Source organism: Pipra filicauda, unplaced genomic scaffold (genome assembly GCF_003945595.2).
Source record: "Pipra filicauda isolate LSUMZ 115617 unplaced genomic scaffold, ASM394559v2 scaffold412_size1447426_pilon, whole genome shotgun sequence".
Lineage (NCBI taxonomy): Eukaryota > Metazoa > Chordata > Aves > Passeriformes > Pipridae > Pipra > Pipra filicauda.
This window is the reverse complement of record NW_024104546.1, coordinates 703,023-724,318: the sequence shown is the minus strand read 5'-3', so window position 1 is coordinate 724,318 and position 21,296 is coordinate 703,023. Positions and strand designations below refer to the sequence as shown.

The window sequence follows — 21,296 nt, the reverse complement described above, 5'->3', positions numbered from 1 at the left end:
CTCAGGGCCAAAGGTATAACTTCTCTACCTTCAGCATGTGGCAAAGGCAGGGTCTTTTTCTCAGATCTGCTTGTGGTCAGATTCACTTCTCTGCAGTTCTTGGGTTAATTTTCTCCAAATTTGAGGATGATTTCTGCTCTAGGTGTCCCACAGATCACCTAATAAGAGAGTTCTTCATTTAGTTTGTGACACCCGTCAGTCTCCAACTGTGTTCCCTTTTACTGTTAGACATCTCACCTTAAAGGTTAACAGTTCCTTCTCTATTTTGTTAATCCAATTGCCTTAAAACTGCATTTTATACATTTACCTCTGGCAGACTTCAGCTGTCCAGGGAAGGCTATGCAAAATCCTCCACAGAGGAGACAGGGTGTATTGGCTTTGAGTGGCAAGATTTTCACAGCAGAGGGGCTACAGTGGTGGCTTCTGTGCAAAGTTGCCAGAAGCTTGGCTTCTCCCATGTCCGGCAGAGCCAATGCCAGCCAGGATGGACCCACTGCTGACCAAGGCCGAGCCTGTAAGTGATGGTGGTAAGTGCCTCTGGGATAACAAAGTTAAGAAGAGGAAAAAGACCCTATGCAAGTGCAGCCACAAGAGAGGAGTGAGAATATGTGAGATCAACAACCCTGCAGACCCCAAGGTCAGTGCAGAAGGAGAGGCAGGAGGTGCCCCAGGCACCAAAGCAGAGATTCCCCTGCAGCCCGTGGTACAGACCTTGGTGAGGCAGCTGTGCCCCTGAAGCTCATGGAGGTCAAGGGGGTCACAGAGATCCACCTGCAGCCTGGGGTAGGTTCATGCCCAAAGGAGGCAGTGACCTGATAGGAAGCCCACACTGGAGTAGGCTCCTGGCAGGAACTGTGGACCATGGAGAGAGGAGCCCTTGCTGGAGAAGGGTTGCTGGTGGAACTTGTGACCCTGCAGGCATCCCATGCTGGAGCAGTCTGTGCCTGAAGGACTGCATCCCATGGAAAGAGATCCACGTTGGAGCAGTTTGTGAAGAATTGCAGCCCATGGGAAGGACTCATGTTGGAGAAGTTCATGGAGGACTGTCTCCTATGGAAGGGACCCCACACTGGAGCAGGGGAAGAGTGTGAGGAGTCCTCCTCTGAGGAAGAAGGAGCAGAGAGACATGTGATGAATCAACCACAGCCCTCATTCCCTGTACCCCTGTGCTGCTGATGGGGAGGAGAGAGAGAAACTGGGAGTGAAGTTGAGTCTAGGAAGAAGGGAGGGGTGAGGGGAAGATGATTTTAAGATCTAGTTTTTGTGTTTTATTATCCCAGGTTGATTTGATTGGCAATAAATTAAGCTAATTTCCCCAAGTCAAGTCTGTTCTGCCCACAGCAGTCGTTGGCGAGTGATCTCTCCCTGTCTTTATCTCAACCCATGAGCCTTTCCTTATATTTTTCCTCCACTGTCCAGCTGAGAAGGGCAGTGACAGAGAGGTTTTAGTGAACACCTGCAACTCAGCCAGGGTCAGCCCACCACACAGGATGTAGCACAGTAACTCCAAAACAGGGATTACCTCATGATTTACCACAACAGCACCAATTATCCTATCCCCTGAAAACCTCATAGTTAGGAACTGGCAACCATATAAAAATAGGGAGACCTAGGGACCAAAACAGGAGCAGATTTAATCAGTAAAGCCAATAATCAGGTGATGTGAATTAGAGGTTCATAATTAGGAGGGTAAACAGCTGAGGAGCTTCGTCGGTATAAAGGTGGTAGCCTTTTTATTTAAACCAAGACTGAGAAGTGTTTTGATTTCTATGTAAAGCTTCAGATCACAAAGGTGATTTTTGTTTGTGTGGGACTATAAAGGAAAAAAAACCACAAGTAGATGCTGAGCAAATGCGCAATGAAGCTGAGGCTGGTGCAGAGGTGAGAATTCTATGGCTGCTAAACATAAATTGTCTTACCTTTTCTAGATGCGACTATGAAAATCCCTTTTTCTGATTTCTGAGTCTAAAGCTGTTGCTCTAAACGTCATACTAATATAAGATTCAGACTAGATCTTTCTAAGCAAGAAACATGTTAGCAAGCTGTTATCGTAGCTGAAGCTGCTGCTAATCCCTGTCTTCTTTTACAGAGTGCTACTAATAGGTATATTCATCTCTGAAGTATGGACCCAGGACAGACCAGGTAATGCTGCTATAAACTGATTTCACATCAGTTTCCAGGCCTTTGCATAGGTGATATATGTGTTTATGTGTGTGTTTCTGAAGAGTCTGAAGCTCTTGTGGCAGCTTTACTTGCACGTTTCCCTGAGAAGTTCCAAACATGCAGGGTTCTACTTGTGGACACTCTTTAGGTTTATATATTGCCATATTAAGCAAATGCTTCTACTTCCTGACTCCAGTAACAAGTACTGAATACTTGCTTCCTGCCTCTAAGAGGTTTGAGAGCTGTAGCCTGGGTTGTGCTGTGGTCATGGCTTGGGACTGGAGCTTCTTAAGCCATCTTCTTTGCTCCTGTGTGGTCTTTTCCCAGTATGAGGAGCTGGCTTCTGGTACTGGTACTTGGGCAAGTGTCCAGAGTAGGCTAATGGACAGCTGATGTGGCTGCTTCCTACGCAGACTGACTTGTGGCTCCTCTTGTGAATAGATGTGTAGAGGTGGAGGGGGTTTTGTTGGGTTTTTTTGTTGTTTTGTGATTTGTTTGTGGTTTTGTGTTTTGTTTTTTTTTTTTTTAATTGGGATTTTTTGGTTTAGGGGTTGGTTTTTTTTCCTTTCAGGAGTGTGTGGGACTTTCATATTCTGTTTTATTTAATTTAAGGTGTTCAGATTGGGGCAGCCAATCTAGTACCTTTTTGACCCTGTTCCAAAATCCTGTTTCCATGACTGACTGACTGTTGCAGGTAGCATTGGCAGATGATCAGGCACAGTTACTACTAGGATACTAATTTCGGAGCTAGCTTTTCTCCTGGAATTATTGCCAGTATAAACACAATCTCTATCACTTCCTGACCAGAGATGCTAGTGTATGACTGTCACAACACTGACTTTATAGAGCAATCTGGGAAGCAGCAGATTTGTTTGTATCGTATTTTCAATCCCCTACATACCAGCCTTTCTATGCATTGAATGCAGGACCCATGAGATTGGAGTGCTTGGGGAACCTTCTGCGGATAACACTGAGTGCAGAATACTTTGAGGACAAATACTTATCTTTTTCTGTTGTTGGTAAGTTGATATAGAAAAACTTGGAGAGGGAATTACACATGGTGAAATGTTTAAAGTTCTCTGAGGTCCTGGATTATTTTAATGTCATAGGACTTAGTAGGTTGGACCTTGTTTTAAGTAAAGCCAAATGATACCTTGATTTCTGTATAATCTATCCTGTAGACTTGTTCTGTGATAATTTAGCCATGAGTAGACTTGGTATTGCTACCTTTGAACTCAAATTAAAATGCTCACAGTAGTTTCTAGGCATATCAATGCCAATGTATTTCCTTCCTGAAGTTCTCCAATAACAGCACATACTATTCTGAAAATTCACTACTTGCAGCTGGCACTACATTACTGACTTTTGCATTAGTGGCTTTTCACCTTCTTGGCTTACAGCTTGGTGGAGCCAAATAAATACTTAATGAAATTTAAGAAAAATTAGCTAGGCCCTCTAGCTATGGGCTTAGTAGTCAGCAAGTGATGCATTTGAGTGAAAAGTGCCACAGAATGCCCTGAAAGGGCACAGTGAGATAGCTTTTAGGCTATAAACACCTGCTCTAAGATATTACATGTATAAAATGTAAATGTGGCCTTGAACTAGTTCTCCATACTAATTATCTGCCTAACTATGTATAATCCATAACATCCAGTTTTCTAGAATGTTAACTTTTGTCAAAAAACGTTTGAAATATTTTCTTTGTTCAGGCACCTTCATTCATATACAAAGACACTGCAGCTGCAATTATATACATCTTAAAAGCATAAAGCAATTATTTTTGGAAGAAAAAAATCCCAAAACAACTAAAATAGAAAATGATAAAAAGCTCAAAATCACAAACACAATTTGGTAGACTAAAAAAAAATCCAAGCTGTTCATCATCCTGGTAGATTGTCTCCTGAAAACTCTGCTGGCCAGGCAGGCAGAAAAACATGGGCCTGTGCCAGCCACAGGTCACCTCCTGGTGTTGCTAGGTTGTTGTCTGTCAATCCTGACAGCTTTGACCCTGATGACCTAACTGACTGTTCTGAGATTACTGTGGGGTTTGCCCCTTTAGGATTTAATCTTTCCATGTTGGTGATTTTGGTTTGTTTGGTTTTTTCCATCTTCAGTTCTTGAGCTTCAAGTGTTCCCCGTCCTAGCATGTCTATAATTTTACCTTTCTTTCTTTCCATAGACTTTGTCTCAGCTCTCTTTGCAGTTCTCTGAGCCCAGGATATGCAGCTGGGCTGTATGAGAGCAGGTTCAGCTGAACTCTGGGGCAAGGGCAGGTTGCTCAAGGAGTTTGCAGAGCAGAAGTTATACATGTTAATACAGCTCTTCACTAATTGCCCGTAGATCAGTCTGGCATAGCCTGGGAGCTGGATGAGGCCATGGCAGCACAGTGTGGCTATACAGTAACTTACAGCAATTGGAGTAGCATTGAGTTTCGTGCTTCTGCAGCAAGCTGCCATTCTCACTTAGAGGTAAGTCTGTTGTAAACACTTGGACCATAGTGCTGTTGTATATGACCTTTATGTGAAAGATGACAAAATTATTGATAGGCATTAATTGAAGTGTCATAATGTCTTGAACATCTATTAGCAGAAAATTATTGAGTTCTTTTCAAATTTATCCAGAGATCTGAGTATATTTCATGGTACTGACTTTTGGATGGCCTACAGATGAACACATGGAGTATATCATGTGCCCTTGAAGGGCAACTGCTTTCTTTTGGAATAAGGAGTTCTGTCTGGCAGCTGTGTTGCACTCTGCCCTAATATTGTTTAGTGTCTGAGACAGCTCAGGGTAAAAACTCAAGCTTAGGCTGTTTTGTTTTGCTGGCTCATTGCTACTATGTCATAAAACCAGCTATAGTCTAGGTTTGGTTGATTTGTTGTTGTTTGGGGTTTGGTTTGATTTTTAGTTTGTTTGTTTGGGTTTTTTTTGTCCAATTCTGAGCCTTGCAAAAGGACAAAGGTGCTGCCCAAAGTATTTTTGTTGTTGTGTAGCTATACAGCTATATACATATATCTTATGGAGTTCAGTTAAAGTGATAATGCTTCGCTATGGAGTCGTGCTTTTCTTCTGAGGCTGGTGGGTGAGTTTTGTAATTTACTTTTAGGTCATGAGAGTAGGCGGTGCCTAACTAGGAAAAAAATCAGAGTAACGAGCAAATCTTCCCCTTGTCCATGCAGAAAGATGTATTCACAGTAACTATACAAATCAAAGCATCTCGCACTCCTGATATGAAAAATGCTACATCTCATCTGAAAAGTGCAAGTTGCCATTATGGTCCATGGAGTTTGAGAGAGTTAGTATGTGAACGTAACTACATGGAGGTAAGTACTTATGAGAAAGTACTAAAAGTAAAGAGGTAAGTACTGTAAGATTTTCTCATGGATTTTCTTTCCAATACATATTCCTAGCATCTAATCAGCTTCAGACTGCTCCACCATGAAGAGATCACTAGTGAATGCACAGCATGCTGCTTGAGTTTAGTGATGCATTTATATTATGTTTGTATAGCCTACTTGTGAGCCCTAATAGCTAATAAAGTTGTGAAATGGTATGCAAACGGTTAAGCTAATGGATTGAACTCACTAAATATTGCCTCAACAAATCCATGTATACTTTCTGAAGGAAATTTACCCGCTGAATTTGCTGAAGAGGAATGCAGAGGTGGAAATAGACTCCTCTTGGAAGAGGACATGGGAGTCAAGAACAAACTCCTGGTCTTAACTAATAGAAATTAGAATACAGGCAGAAAATAAAAAGAAACTGAAATCAAGCAGACTGTAGATAACACATAACATGATGGCATCTCCATCTAGGAAGTGGTGGTTTCTATTGAAAACAACTTGTAGGGTGTTGAAGACAAGGAAACAAGTGCTATCAGCAAACCCCTTACAGATGCTTTTTTCCTTCAGGTTTCTGTCAGGAAGGAGGTTCCACAACCTATAAAAGACTTCATTCGAGATGCACCTGAGGACTGGAGTCTTGTCTTTCCAGAAGTAAAACTACAGGTTTTCTTCCTAGTGAAAGCTAGTGCTACCTCTGGCACAACCATTCCTCTATTCTGTAACCACACAATACAAAATGTCCTTTCAAAAAGTACTTAAATAGGAAGAGGAAAACTTCTGTACCAGGTGGTTTTAGTATATTTGTATAGGTTAGAAATATAGGCAGCTGTAGACTATGTCTCCAAGGACGAAATCAAGTCTTCCCTAGGTAAGAGACTGTGCAACAAAAACTGTCTTTAAGACCCCATGGCCCAGAAGAGAACTGTGGAGAGTTTTTTTTGTTCTTGGACCCTGTATTTGCAATGCTGCAGTGCAATTAATCTGTTGCTCTTCACATGGAAAGTCTTTGGGAGGTGTGTGGGGGTAAAGCTGGAGGGGTATCCCACCAGAAGTATTTAAAGGCAACAAAACTGCTGGGCAATTCAATATAATAAGTCATTCGATATAGTAAATCTGTTGCTTTGAACATCATGTTTAAACTATTGATGAATTTCTCTGGTAGGCAAAAGCAGAAGAAGCCTCGATATGGCAAATAACATTTCATCAGCCAGAAGAAAAAAAGGCTCTGCTTGTGAGCGATGCTTGGAGTGCAGGTTATGGACTCAACACCACAGACACCAGGGTTGTGCTGCGAATACCACACACTGCTGCACAAGTTCAGCTGGTTGAGGTTGGTATGCTCCTTCTGGCCCAGCAAGCTACCAGGCTGTGCAGGTCCAACCAGATCTCTTCCTACAGGATCAGGGAATTAACTTTTCTGTGGTGAGATCCAGTACATTTTATAAACATCGATGGATGATCCTGATGGTGGACACTACTGTGGCATGTCCTGTAGGTAAGAAACGTGGTACCCTTCTCCAGTGCTGAAATGTGCAGGGAAAGGCTTAAAACTAGAGTAATAAGGTGACAGCTTTCATATCTTGTCCCTAAGGTGGTGGGGATTACACTAACAAAACAATCACCTGGACTGTTCCAAAGTATTTTCCACCACTCTCTGCTGGAGCAACTAGCTTTAAGGATGTGTTTGTGGAAGCTGGTGTGGATCTACACAAACTCTCTGCTAAAGAAATGGCTTCCAGGAAATATGTGTTATCGAATGACTTAAATGCAATTATGATGAAGATTCCAATAGGTGCAGAAGGAGGCTATTATAAGGTTAGTGACTTACATCAGGTACTGGGCAAGCAATATTCTGGCTTTTGGGGTTTTTTTTGTTGTTTCTGGGTTTGTTTGTTTTTTGAGGAGGAATAATTCTTCATCTCGTTCCTTTCAAATGAAGGATGGGCATGAGGGAGAACAAAGGGTTTATTAAAAACTCCAGAAGCCCTGACCAAAGATAGCTTTTGTAAGCACCACTTTATGAAGAATTTCTTTTCTTGCAAACACAGATGGACACAATCCTACACAGAACTATTGATTTGTCTCTTTCCTCGGGCTAACACAGAGCTTTCACCTATTAGTCCTGATGTCATACTCCTTGGAGACAGTCCTAACAGGACTGTAAAGCATGCAATGGGTTCCGCTGTATTTTACACAGACCACTTAAGAGAATGGGAACAACCCATTTGTCCAGCAGACCGTGTGATATTAGGATGGGCTGAGACTATACATCTAAGTCTAGTTGTTTGGAGTGAACTGAGTTCTGGGCAAATATAACAACTGAAGTTCCAAGGAAGTTGCAGGAGAAGCCCTTTCACTGTGAAATAGTCCCCTGCTGCTTTGAAACTTGGGAGTGGGAGGCAATTTTCCAATGGAAACCTTCTGAGTATTCTGAGATAATCTAAATTCACAGGGATACAAAAGTTCATGATTCCTGAGCAGAGAAGAGTAATTGCTTGGAGCTATGCCTTTAGCTGACCTTGAGACGCTTCAATATAACTTCCTGTAAAATCATGCTATACTAAAGGGTGCTGGTTTGAAATTCTAGACTTCTGTGAGCAGTGGACAGCTTGGGGCAAAATACACCATCAACCTGTTCCTGGAACACCAGTGGGAAGACAACAAATGGGGACTAACTAGACATACTATCATCAAGGAAATAGAAACACCATTTGAAAAAGTAGAACTTGCTATAACCAACAGTAAGTAGCTGAACATTGAATTTATTCAAGGTTTTGGTACTCTTAAGAGCTTAATGTTATTTTCCTTTTCAGATTCAAATCTGAGTACAAGGTTAATGAATGTGACAGTGGGAACATTCCTCCCAGATGTGGAGCTTATGAACTTAACCATTGAGGGAGTAACTCTTACTGTACCTCAAGCTGTTCAGTATGGATATATAATATACAGGACCAGATATTCTAATGGAAGCAAAGCGTACATAATACAAGTCCCACTTGATGCACCAAGCATTAAGAAAGAGGTGTGTACTAAGACACTGTGCCATATCATGGTATAGAGATGATGATATCACTTGGTGATTTTTCATGTCTAAATATGGTTTTCCTAGTATGTGAGAGACAACATGAGAGCATACACCCTGAATGTCACACTTGCATTCATTACCCGTCCATCAAGGGAGACCTTCACTGTCCCAGTCATAACAGTGTCAACTGTGAGAGATGCAGGTAAACTTAGTGGAACTTGGGCAAAACTGTACCAGCCTGGCTATGAACTCTGCTGTTAACTGGGCTACTTTCAACTGTCAGTCCCAAATAGCTGTGATAAAGTGATCACAGCTAGCATGTTGGCTGACTCTTGGCCCTCTTACAGTACTGCCCAGTGTGAGAGGATTTTGTGATGGGAGGAACCTTCATCTCATTATCACTCGTGGGAATGTGGACCAAAACTGGCTACCCTTCATCGCAGACTGGCACCTGACCCCAGAGGCAGCACAGAAGTACAACTACAGTCTGAGGGACAACGGCACTCACTTGGCAATCTCTGTCCCTTTCCTTTCTCCCCATGTGAACTATGAGGTAAGGGTTCCAGCATGTGGCAATTAAAAGGCATGCTCTAGCTGTGTAATATCAACATGATACAGTATGTCCTTGAAGGTGAAATAAAACTTCCCTTTGAGACAAACTTCAAAGGAATAATGGAGGATTATTTTCTGCCCTTGGAAGAACACTTTAGTTTCCCTTGGTTAACGCTGGCAGAAATAGGCAAGAAAAAAAAACATGTTCTGCTTGTACTCTAAGGCTGAGCACTTTTAAAGACAACTGTACATGCAGTGGAGTTTGTATTGCATTCTATTGCAAAACAACTGAAAAAGCTCACTGTGTGAGCTTCTGGATTAAAAAGATATAGCCTGAGAATTTGTCTTTGCTCAAGCACCATTACCTTTGCCTTGTCATAACCTGCCCTCTCAGTTTTTGAATGCTTTAGTTGAACAGTGTCTTTATTCTCTTGTTTAACCCATGATTGTCATCTCTAGGGCTTTCATACTTCTGGAATAAAAGCTTCACTCTACTTAACCTTGAAGGATGGCATCACCTTGGCTAATAGGAGGGACTTCTCAGTTTCCTGCAGATTTTCACCTTCAGAGCTAATACGTAATAGCATTTTGGGAATTAGCTATTAATGTTATTTGAGTTCCAAAACTAAGTCAAGTAGTCTGAAATGTTTCTAGGGCTTATGCTTGTATGGCACTCTATTTGGCTGTCAGATTTCCTACCAATTAATATGCAACGAGGCAAGTCAAATTACATATTGTAGTGACTATCCTGCCTAGTATGGGAGCAGGGGAAGGAGGTGGGAAACTTTACTTCCCCTCACCTCCAACATCATGAAGCTTTTTTTATAGGGTTTTTGTGGCTCTTTTGAAAGTTGAATGAAATGGGGTTTTTGGTGGGGCATGGGGAGAATCAGCATATAAATTAGTCATTCTAAAGTTACTCATCAGTATTAAATGTCCTGAGTATTGGCTAGAAAAACCCTTTTGAAAGAGGGTAAGAGTTCCTTGTGAGCTGCCAAAGAACTTGCTAGAAAATCTGTGAAGAATCTCTTTATTGTTAGACTACAAAATGAGTTTGGGTCCTGATTTGTGTGAACATGTAGATTTCTCTTTCAGAATGCCTGCCCAATGGCACTGTGATTATTACTGCAATAAAAATGGTAGGTATTGCAGACTTGGACATTAGTCTGCTTGTCTTGAGGGACAGACAGTGCAAACCCAGTCTAGTGACAGAGAAGACTGCAACCTTCAAGTTCAGTGTGAACACTTGTGGAACAATTAGAAAGGTAAGGATTTAGTCACATGAAGTTTACTCTACACTGGAATGGGGTTATTGCTAGAATGGACAGAGGTTCAGAGTTGAGCAGAAGCTGTGAGAAAGTCATAGCTGACTTTTTGTTAAGTAGTACATCTACGCTCTCTCTCCAAGGGTACTAAATTCAGTTGGGCAGAAGTTCTTATTGGGAAAAAAGAAAAAGTTTTTCAAGGTGATAGGTGCTTTCTGAAACTAGCCTTCAGTTTGACGCCTCTGAGTTGTTTAGTAGGGGACTTGAATGCAAGTTTATGCTGTTGATACATTCATATGCCTTGTAGAAACTGTTTAGGTGTTACTAATGACTGTGTGGACAAAGACTAGTGTGGGCACTGTTGCTACACCTATGTACTGTATACATAGAAAACAGACAAAATAACATAAGATCGGAACACACTCAAATTCAGGTCATCATAAAAGCAGCTTGTTTCTGCAGTGTTGAATCTCATTCTATACACTGATTCAGTGAACAGCAACAGCTGATCCTTTTCTCAGGCCTTATGTACTCCCCTTCTGGGGTGTTATGTCATATTCAAGCTAATAATCTTTCTTCTTGGCTATGGCATATCTGCCTGCTACGGTCAACTTTAGTTCAGTAAACATAAGGCTGTTGGCTAGTCTGGCCATTTCTAAGTGTTCTCTGCTCAGTGCAATCTGCCAGTTAAGTGAAGGGATGTAGATTTTGTGTCAAACACAAAGTAAACTCTAATGGGATTGTCCTGTTTGTAATGATGTGTATCTTTTCAGTTCAACAGCACGACTATGACATATGAGAATGAGGTACTCTATTTCAGACCTGGCAATGATACACCAGTATACCGGTAAGTGTCATTCCCTAAAAGAAGGTTGTATGTGTTATTTTGCTTGTAAAAATCTAATGTTAAACCTCTTCTCTCAGGCTGGCATTTGTCTGCTCATATGCAGTCAGGCAGGCTGTTGATGTCCGATACGAATCTAAGAAGAACCCACTGCCTCATGTTAAGCCAGGGTTTGGCTCTCTCGCTCTTTCGCTGAAGCTCTTCAAAGGTAACATTTACAATTAGACTATACAGAATCACTGAATGGCTGAAATTGGAAGGGACCTGAAGGTGATCTTATCTATCCACTCTGCTCAAGCAGGGCCACCTAGAACAGGTTGCCAGGGACTATTTTGAATATCTTAAAGGATCAGGTGAAAACCTTTTTAAGGCCTCTAACAGGGGGTTTCCATTCCAGAATGCAGATAAATGGCCAAATAACTGTAGTGGAACTGTAGTGGAACAGACCTAGCATCACTGATGCATGTATGGTTTTTCCTGCTTGGTCTGGGCATGATATGAGTTTTGTGTAGTGGCTGTGATGTCAGCTTCTCTCCCCTGTCATTTCCTAAGTGTTGCTAAGGTGGCTTAGCACTGACCAAAGTAGTTGTAACCTGTGCCAGCGAAAGAAGCTACATGCAATACTGCTGTAAAATGATACCTATAATAGCAGAAAGGGCTGACTGAAGCCTTAACCAAATGTTTGCCCTGACTGGAGTGGCCTTGATGAATTTTTCTACTGTTTTTTCCTTCTCAGTACCTTTACTAAGGTAGTTTTGAATTAGCATCTTAATCTAATGGATTTTTGCAGCAGGAGTGTCTCAATTATGGATCCTCAACGCCAAGGAAAACAGTTGATTTTCACTTTCATTGCTGGATTTTACTTTTCTGTCATTCTGTTTTGATTTGTTGTCCCAAATTTTGCATTACTGTGCCAGAGTAAATGGTGATGAAAAGAAGAGTGAAGCAAAAAGTTTCTGAATATTTCCTCTGCAAAACCAAAACTCTATCAATGCTCTCTTTTAGAGAAATCCTATTCAGAACCCTACCAGGAATCAGAATATCCTGTGGTAAAATACCTGAGAGAGGCACTGTATTTTGAAGTTGAACTGCTCCAGCCTAAAGATGCAAGACTGGACCTCAACCTGGATGACTGTTGGGCTACAAAATCCCAAAGCCAAAACAGCCTTCCACAGTGGCCCATCCTTATAAATGGGTAAGGAGGGCTTCCCTCCTCTGTTTGGTAACTGTTCAGTACAAAGTCCTGTACTTTAGGTGGGAGGAAAGGGGAAGAGGATAGAAGTCAGCTTGGATGCATTGTTCTGCCCTGATGGGCAGTGGCTGCTAGGCCATGGGGCCCGTGTTGGTGTCAGCACAGCGGCTGTGCCTTCTGGTGGCAGCAGGTCATGGAGGTGGCCAGAAGTGCTTCTAGCTAACAGCTGGAAAGAAAGAACAAGAAATACCCCTGACTTTGGCCAAAAACAGGAATCATGAGCTGGGGAGGCTCTATCCATTCCCCTGTGGGTCAAGGCAAACAGAAGGAAGGTCCCCTGTATCTCACCTCCTTGCTGTGTTTAAAGATCTAGTTGAAGGTTTAGATTAAGAACATTTTCTTTCACTTTCCCAAAAAGGTGTGAAAACAACAAAGACTCCTACAGAACTGTCTTCCATGAAGTTAATTACAGTCTCAGAGTAGAATTTCCTCAACACCTAAAGAGATTTGAAGTGAGGATGTTCACCTTTGTACAGAACTCAACTCTGTTACAAGAGCAGGTGAGATGTCTCTGTGTTCTGTTATGAACTGTTGGCAGTCCCAACAGGTGAGTCTGGAGTGGTGCCTGCAGCCAATGCTGTGTAAGCCCTTAGGTGGCCAGGTGTGCCTGGGGCTATTGGCCATCTCCTTGAAGGTATAACGTTCTAAGAGGAGTGAATAAAGGCCAGCCACTTAAGTGTTCAGTTCATAGAACAGAATTATAGAATCATTAGGTTGGAAAAGACCTCTAAGCTCCTCAAGTCCAACCTCTGACTGAATACCATCATGCTCACTAAACCATATTGCAGAGTGCCACATCTACTCATTTTTTGAACCCTCCCAGGTATAGCGACTCCACCACTTCCCTGGGGAGCCTGTTCTGATGCTTAACCACTCTTTCAGTGAAAAAAATTTTCCTAATATCTGACCTGAACCACTCCTGGCACAACTTGAGGCCATTTTCCCCTTGTCTTTTTGTTAGTTGCCTGGGAGAACAGGCAAACCCTCACCTTCCCACAACCTTCATATCCTTTGGGGTCAGTACACATGGAATGCCAAATAAGACTTCCCTAAACATGATGTGAATATTCTTGTCTTGTAGCTGTATTTCCACTGCAGTGTGGTGGTCTGCAACACCAAGCAACAGCCTTTAGACTTTCTTTGTCCACGGAGATGCAATCCTGGGAAACACAGACTTGGTAAGAAAGCAGGCACTTCTCAAGTCACTTTGCTCAGCACTATGGCATGTGCTCTCACGAGCTGTGTCAGATGATAGTCTCTGCTGTACAGAGAATTAAAAGCTGAAATATCTCATCAGCCCGCAGTGCAGAACCACATCTGCATGGACAAGTGTCATCTGGAGCAGTGCTTTTTAGAAAGGAAAACAACTAGCGTAGGTAGGCATCAATCTTAAATTACACTACTGAAACACCAGGCGTACTGCTGTTGTAGTGTAAGAGTTCTGTGTACTTCTCCCTTCAGGTGGCTGCACTGACTTCTGACAGAGACTAAAGAAGAACTTATTTTTGTGAAGTTGCAATTAGGTGACCTAAGTGAGCACAGCCTGCTGCCCAGATTCACAAATCAAATAATTTCAACAGCATCTGATGGGAAAATACACTGGCAGTGTCTACTGAGAAAGGGGTCTGCTAACCAGTATTGGATGTAACTTTGTGTTTAAGTTGTGTGCTGCTCTCCTCTGTTCCTCTACAGCATTAAACTCTTAGTCTTTTGTGTGACTTGCATCTGACCTAGTCTGCTCAGCTAACATGTCCAAAACTTGTGTCACTTTGCAGTTGGAATCATCTGTTTTGGGGTAGGGTAGAAAGGTTGGCAGCAAGTGTGAAGTCAATTGTAAATCACTTTGAGGTTGTTTTGTTTTTTTAAGCTTCAGTATGAACAAAGAATTGCAGAGAGCTTAATGTCAGTAAGTGAAAGTGGGTTTTTTGGAGCAAGACGGGGATGAACACGCTTGATTCTGTAGTGTTGACAGAAAAGCCATAAACCGAATCTTGCAGGAGTGTTGTGACTCTGCAATGTCAAGTTGCCTTCCCTAGGTGGAGTAAAATTGCTCACAGGTAGCATCAGTGACTGCTTAGCTGAGTATGCTGTCAACCAACCTACACGAAAATGAGCTTTTAGTAAAGACTTGTAATAGAATCTGTGTACTATCATTACTACTATCTGCAAAGTGTTAAGGATTCTTCCTTACCTTGAGAACATGATGCTTATGAGCTCCTGTCAGATTTTCCTGTCTCTTTTTTAATGGGAGAAAAATTTCTTCATTTCTTCTTTGCGTCTGAACAGTGGTATGAAAACAGTTCAGATACAATATTTTATTTCCCTGTTCTAAGAAAAAATATTGCTTAGTATGAATCATTATCCCTTAGGCTAAATAGACAATAATGGGTGTCTGCTTTTTAACTTTATATTAAAGAGAATTCTACTACGGGGAATTTCTGTAAAGGCTAACTTGAGCAAGAAACTATTTTGTGAATCTATTTGCACTTTGTGAGAAAGCACGGCGTTGAAAAGATTGTATCTCTGTTGTTACAATACCTGTATGGAGATCTCACTAAACAGTTTGTGCTATAATTACAGCTCATATTTGTAAGTGTTGTTTGTCTTCTAGTTGCCTGCTAAGCACATCTGTAGTAGATATGTTACTGTCATTTCTGGAAAAATGTGTGTGGGCTTCATGATGAGGATGTATCAAGGCCATAGCTCTGCATCAAGACTGGTTTTCCATAGAGCAGGCTACACACAGTGTAGGCTGCCCCAGGCAGCCTGAGCCACCTTCTCCTCTCTTACAGCTCTGTGTGGGGCAAAATATATCAACTAGAGACTGCTGTGAGAACCAAGTATGCAGTTGGGCAGCCTGTTTCAGTACTGTTAACTCTGTCTCAGTTGTGGCTTCCTGAGTTTGCAATCCCTTTCTTCAAACCATGAATAAAGGACAACATCACTCAGTAATAGAAATCTGGTATTTACAATGTCGTCTAAGGCACTTTCATTTATTTTCATCCAAGGTGATACACAGGCACACTGTGGCCCTACTGTTCAGCTCTTCTAAAACCTTTGTTTAGTGCCATTTTAAAGATGAGATGTGTAAAGGATCATCTTATCTATTAAACTTTTTGATATGTGGGAAAATTCAAGGACATTTCCCTCCATTGTTGGACTAGGATTTTTTTAAAACTTCTTGTCAGATTTTCCAATAACGTGTGAGAGACACAGAATCCATTTGACTATCAGTAAAATCTTTTAAAGACATGATGGTAATACTCTTTCTACCTCAGAGGTGTCTGTTTATACTAAAATTCAGGAACTACCTTCCTGGTTATATATATATATATATATATAAAAAATCTTCAAGTGTTTTGTCAACACCTCTTTGCCTTTTAAGTGGATATTTTATGACCACATGCTTTTCCCCTGGTATTTGGGATGTTATTTTTATATCCCTGTTAACACGAGTTGAAAGCAGATCAATCTTCTTTGTTTATGCTTAATGTCTTCTTCAATTTCAACAGGTGAATGATAAAAGTATAAGGGAAAAGAGAAGTATGGTGTGATTTGTTTTTACAGTTAAATTGGAACAATAACAGAAATGTACTGCAGATAGTTATTTCCATTTCAAATAAATGTTGATAAGTCACTGCTACAAGTAACCTTATATCTCGTCAGTGACAGAAAAGTAGAGATCTCATATTTACTATAGTCTACATTCAATGACACGGCTACTATTTTAAAACTCTACTCCTTTGGTGATTTAAAGCAGCAACAACTTACTATCAATACTGAAAAACTAGGAAAACTGGCATTTATTTTTTCTGGCCCAATTAATTTTCTTATTTTTTGCATATTCCTTTGCTTTTTCTTTGAAATCACCATGTCTTCAGTAAATGCAATGCACCTCTTTCCAGAGGAAAATATGTTCTGACAATGATCGAGTGATTTGGGAAGCTTATGTTCAAGTTTTGGCTTCTGCCACAAGTTTGAGTCTTCAACTAGTTTCCCCCATATAATTTCTACTTTTATTTGTGCATGTGAGTCCAGAAACACCTAAATAGTGTTAGTTAGGATGCCAGAAGGGCATGTGCTTTGAAAGAAATGCTCTAAAGCATAAGTAAGCTGAATTTTTCTCTTTATCATGACACCAAGTACTGTAATAGAGCAAAGCTGGGCTCATGTTGGCATGTAAAGAAGCAAAAAGTCAGGGGCTTGATCAGGGAGGAGATTCAGATGGACTTGATTCTATAGCATGTCATAAACAGGCTGCTCTACTGGGATCTGTGACTTCTTGTCACAATTGGGTTTCCTGTCTGTTAAATGCAATAATATCGTTTGTGGTTGCATGGCAGATAAGTTGGGGAGCAACAGTCAGATACTGGCTCCTTAGAAGCTGATGTATGTGTGTAATCCTGTGGGGTATTTTTTAGCTACTGCCAGGCAGAGCTGGAGGGGATGGCTCCTGGCATCCCTAGTCAGAGGGGATGTGGAGCTGTGGCAGCTACCAGATAAGCAGCTCTCCCAAGGCATTGGATGAAACACATTTGCAGGAGGTTTTCTTTGCCCCAAGCACACCTATATGCAGCCCAAATGTGTCACCATAAAACCTCTTGGCACCTACATGGTGCTCCTCAGCATAGAATTTCAAAGAACTCTGTGTTCAGGCAGCCCCAGGCTCCCCTCTGCTTTGGGGGCTGGGGGGGGGGGGTGAGTTCTGTGGCTTACAGAGCCAGGGCTTGCCCACGGAGTTTCTTCCATGTGTGATCCTTTAACTGGGGAGAATATTCTCTCCAAGGTACTTATTCTTCCCCCTCAGAGGGAATTTGGCCTGCTTGCCAGCTTTAGGGTCTGTGTCTAGGTATTAGTGCTGCTGGCAGGCAACACACTGTTGCATCATTTATATAGGGTCGGCAGAGAAGTTGTCATGCTCCTGGATTCAGGTGGAAAGCGTGCCCTGCAGTGTGAAGCTGTACTAGTCTCCTGAATTTTGGGCTAATACCCTACCTGCTAGACCTCCTCCTATCCATTGCTGTGCCTCCTGCTAAAGAAAGCAGCATCATGTATTTTCACCTACACCAGAACAGCTTCTGGTCCTTGAGGTAGAAGAAGAAATCCAGAGCCTTTTCTCACATCACTGAGAGCAGCAACTGCTCCCTTCAGCACCACCCACTGCCTGACTCTTGGCACCAAAGGAGTTAACTGATATAAAATCCATTATATGTAACTGCCTGCTCTGCCATGTCTTTTTCTTCCCTAATAAAAGGGTAAGGGTGGGTGTGAGACTGAAATCCCTCTTTTTCCCTGGCTGCTGAAACTTTTAGCACTCTGTCTCTGCAGTTACACCTGGAGCCCCTCAGTAATTCACCCAGAAAGGAGGCAAGGGCATAGCTCTGAACATGAGGAACTGCTCAGGAAACAGCTGGTGGGATCTAGTCATCTCACCTAAGATTTGGTGCCTCTTGCTCATTTCTCTTGCCCTCAACTTGCTTCTGGGCTGTTTCTCTCTGGATCAGTGCAAAATGTATGTTTTAAGGCCTGAAAATATCTGTTTAAAGGGCAAAATATATCTACTTGTGTGCAGCAACTAGCTCTGGAAGCAACAGGATGGTAATAATCTCATCAGTAAACTGAGTGAAGCCTAATAGTTCAAATTGCCAGTTTTCTGTATCTTGAGACTTTTCATGAGATTCTAAAATCCATTTCAATTAATTAGTTTTTGTACAAGATCTTATAATGTACTCTACCCCTTTTCTCTTTTGCATTTCAAGACTGTCCTGCTGCCCTCTCATCTTCATGGCTATTCATGGGGTATGATTTCATGTACCAATTTCTTGTAAGAAAAGACTGAATGCAATAGAAAACTATGTTTCAGTGGTGATGATTTCTTTTTTAATATTCATATTTTGCTCTCCAAGTGAGTAAGGAATTTCAGTGACATGTTAACCTGCAAAAGGGGAGAGCTCTTTGGGACAGAAGGGTTACTTTAATTGTGTAGGACTGACTCCAGTTGAGTCTCCTATATCTTTTTAGCATGGGAAACAACTCTATCCATTAGGCAGAGTGTAATTTAATTTCTCAGTCATGATCCTTCAGCTACTCTAGCTTTATTTCCATGCATATTTTTAAAATACCATGTTGAAAGAAAATGCTTGTATGTGAGAGATATCCTCTACTTCTGTGACTTGTGAAACTTTTTCAGCCTGGATTTCCACTTTTTTTGCCTCACTTCTATGGATTATTGTGGTATCACTGTTATAATTCAATGGAGCTTTAAGAACCTTACAGTTCTGAAAATTAGAAATAACTTGATCTCTTACATATCCATTAGATATCCTAAACTCCTGGGCCTAAAGGAAAAAGAAGATGAACCTTAACCTGTATTAAATTTTGTTGAAAAACAATAAAATAGAACATTTAATAGCAGCAGGATTTGTACCTTCTTATACCATGAATACAATAATTCACATTATTTTCTCTGGACCGGTGAAATGTCCATGCCAAGGGGAAGAAATACAAAGGTGGAGCTTATAGAGATACACTATGTCAGGCAGAGCAAAAATTTCTTTTGGGGAGGGAAGGAACAAATGTGGCAGATCCTGGGAGATCTTGGTCACAGGCAGGTACTAAACTTCCCTCTGCCTCCTACTCCCACACTTAAGTCACTCCCACTCTCCCACACAGGTGGAAGGAGAGATTCCCTGAAAGGGGATCAAACAAACTAAATGGTGCATAAGTACAACACAGTCTAGTAAACTAACCCTATCTAGGATATGGGCTTTGGTCCTGTTACCACACAGGGAGTGACTTAGTGCAGCTCATTCCCTGTAGTCAGTTTAGATGCAGCCCTGTAATGCTGGAGCCTGGGACAGCAGCCCCTAGAATGCTTGGGCCAGGGAACAGACACAGACAAGGTCTAGGTCACTGGCACAGAGGCAGTACAATGTTCTTCTAAGACTCACAGCCTTGCCTTTGGGGTTACCTAGAGCTGTTGCTCCACCTTAGTTTTGCAAGGAGGCAAAGGAACTCCCCAGGCACCCAACAGGTTACAGCCCACTGGGGCCTTCATTTGCCACTTTCTGTGGGGTGGTGGGAAGTGCTGACTGAGCCACCTCAAATCCGCAGGGTACCTCCTCCTGGGACACTCTTTCTGCATGCAGCATCACTTAGCTTTGTGACCAGTAGCTTTCTGAGGCCATTAGTTATCAGTCTTGGTTTGCAGATGGGTAAACTGAGGCAGCAGTGCTGGATGCCCAGCCAAGGTCATAAATAAAATAGCAAAGAAAGCACATTCTTTTAATTTGTTGTTTCTCTGCTTTAACCATGACCCTATAGGCTTCTATAGCTGAAGAGCTGGAAAGCATAGTTACTGCTAGTAGTTTCAGCTGTGGAATATTTAAGGAACAGGGTTAAAACTCTTCCCAAGCAGAGACAATATATCCAACCACTATACTTGTGAATGATGATCGTCTTTAATTAACATCACAGAATGACAGGGCTATCTTTCTGGGCATCTGCTGATGGTTTGCCAGCCCGATGAGCAGGTACCAGTAACAATGAGAACATTTGCGATAAGACTTGGGATCAGTCTCTCAGTTATTGTTCTGTGCAAGATCCCACGGGCAATGTGCTGTTTTGATCCCTTGCAAAATAGATCCAGACTGACCTTGTCTATGTGACTCTTTATCTGCTCAAATCTGGATCAGCTGTGCTGACATTAGGGTTGCCATCTCATATGTGCATCAAATTTTCTCTAACTTGACAATTTTCTATGGCTTTAAAAATTATTCTACTGATATTCTTGCCAAAACATTAAAGCTTGTAAGAAATCTAGCCTGGGTTAAATTAAAACAGAAGCATATGGGATATTCTTAAATTTAGTTACATCGGAGTGACAGTGCTACCTGTGTAGATTTGAGTGTAGCTGCTTTTTTGAAACAGTGCTGAATTTCATGCTGATTGCCCCAACATACACATACCACTACCACGTGAGAAGAGCACTGAATCAGCTTAAGCTGATCCTTAGAAGAAAAAACAGACAAAGATGATTGTGCTGATTTCCTTCCAAACAAACAGAAAGAGGGAAAGAAAAAAAGAGTCCTAGGTTTCAGTACACCTTGAGAATAAAACTTCGCATCTTTGTAAAACCTGAATTAATTTATTTCATGTCAGCAAGTAGGATGATAACTCATCCTAATCTTATTTGTTCAATATTTTTGATGTAGAAATGTCTTCCAGCATTTATCAGCATTGAAAAAGCGGGTTTTTACACATTAAATACAGAAATATTATATGCTTCTGTATATATTAATAAAGAAGAGAGGACTTAACAGCAATTTATCTATACAAAATATCAGCTTGCTTATATTTAGTTTCCAATATTTAGCAGTCATCACTAGATTTTACTTATCTATCAATCAGATATATAATACAGGATACAGACTATGACACATTTATTTATTGTTTACACACAAAGATGTTCTCACTAATACTTAGTTTCTTGATTTTTAGGTACAGTGGAAACGTGGATAAATAGACAATACTTGAAATAACTATACATGTTCTTCCTCATTCTAGTATTAAAGTGCCTACAAACCAATACACTTAGTATTCTTATAATGTTATTGCCAATTACTTTTTTGAAATTCAGTTTAACACCTATGGATTTACTATTGTCCTTATAAAACAAGATCGGAACAGTGATATGTAAATCCTAGGAAGATCAGTTGGCTTTTTTTTTTTCACTTCTCTATCAAACTAGGTTTAATATTTTTCAAAAGCTTATTTAAAAAAAAAAAAAAAGACATGAAAAAAAGCAAATAGCAAGACTTCTGTCTCAGCAATCTGCAGCTCAGGTTTACAG

General features: G+C 41.2%; 1 protein-coding gene across 1 annotated transcript; it reads left to right on the top strand.

Annotated features, from left to right (window-relative positions):
• Positions 1–484: 484 nt before the first annotated feature.
• On the top strand, positions 485–21,022 carry LOC114003604. Its single transcript, XM_039385475.1, has 20 exons — positions 485–715; positions 3,068–3,182; positions 4,504–4,631; positions 5,343–5,486; positions 6,075–6,158; positions 6,670–6,837; positions 6,906–7,002; positions 7,099–7,322; positions 8,095–8,248; positions 8,321–8,529; positions 8,617–8,734; positions 8,880–9,085; positions 9,544–9,661; positions 10,180–10,349; positions 11,123–11,196; positions 11,274–11,401; positions 12,199–12,388; positions 12,804–12,945; positions 13,527–13,623; positions 20,945–21,022. The coding sequence occupies exons 1-20, from the start codon at positions 485–487 to the stop codon at positions 20,983–20,985; spliced, it is 2,838 nt and encodes a 945-aa protein (XP_039241409.1). The 3' UTR covers positions 20,986–21,022.
• Positions 21,023–21,296: the final 274 nt, after the last annotated feature.

Bases quoted from the DNA above. Each gene is read 5' to 3' on its own strand.
- LOC114003604 (XM_039385475.1), top strand. From the start codon at position 485: ATGGACCCACTGCTGACCAAGGCCGAGCCTGTAAGTGATGGTGGTAAG. The intron at 10,350-11,122 runs GTAAGGATTTAG...GTATCTTTTCAG, and splicing joins CTTGTGGAACAATTAGAAAG to TTCAACAGCACGACTATGAC. The intron at 12,946-13,526 runs GTGAGATGTCTC...CTTGTCTTGTAG, and splicing joins CAACTCTGTTACAAGAGCAG to CTGTATTTCCACTGCAGTGT.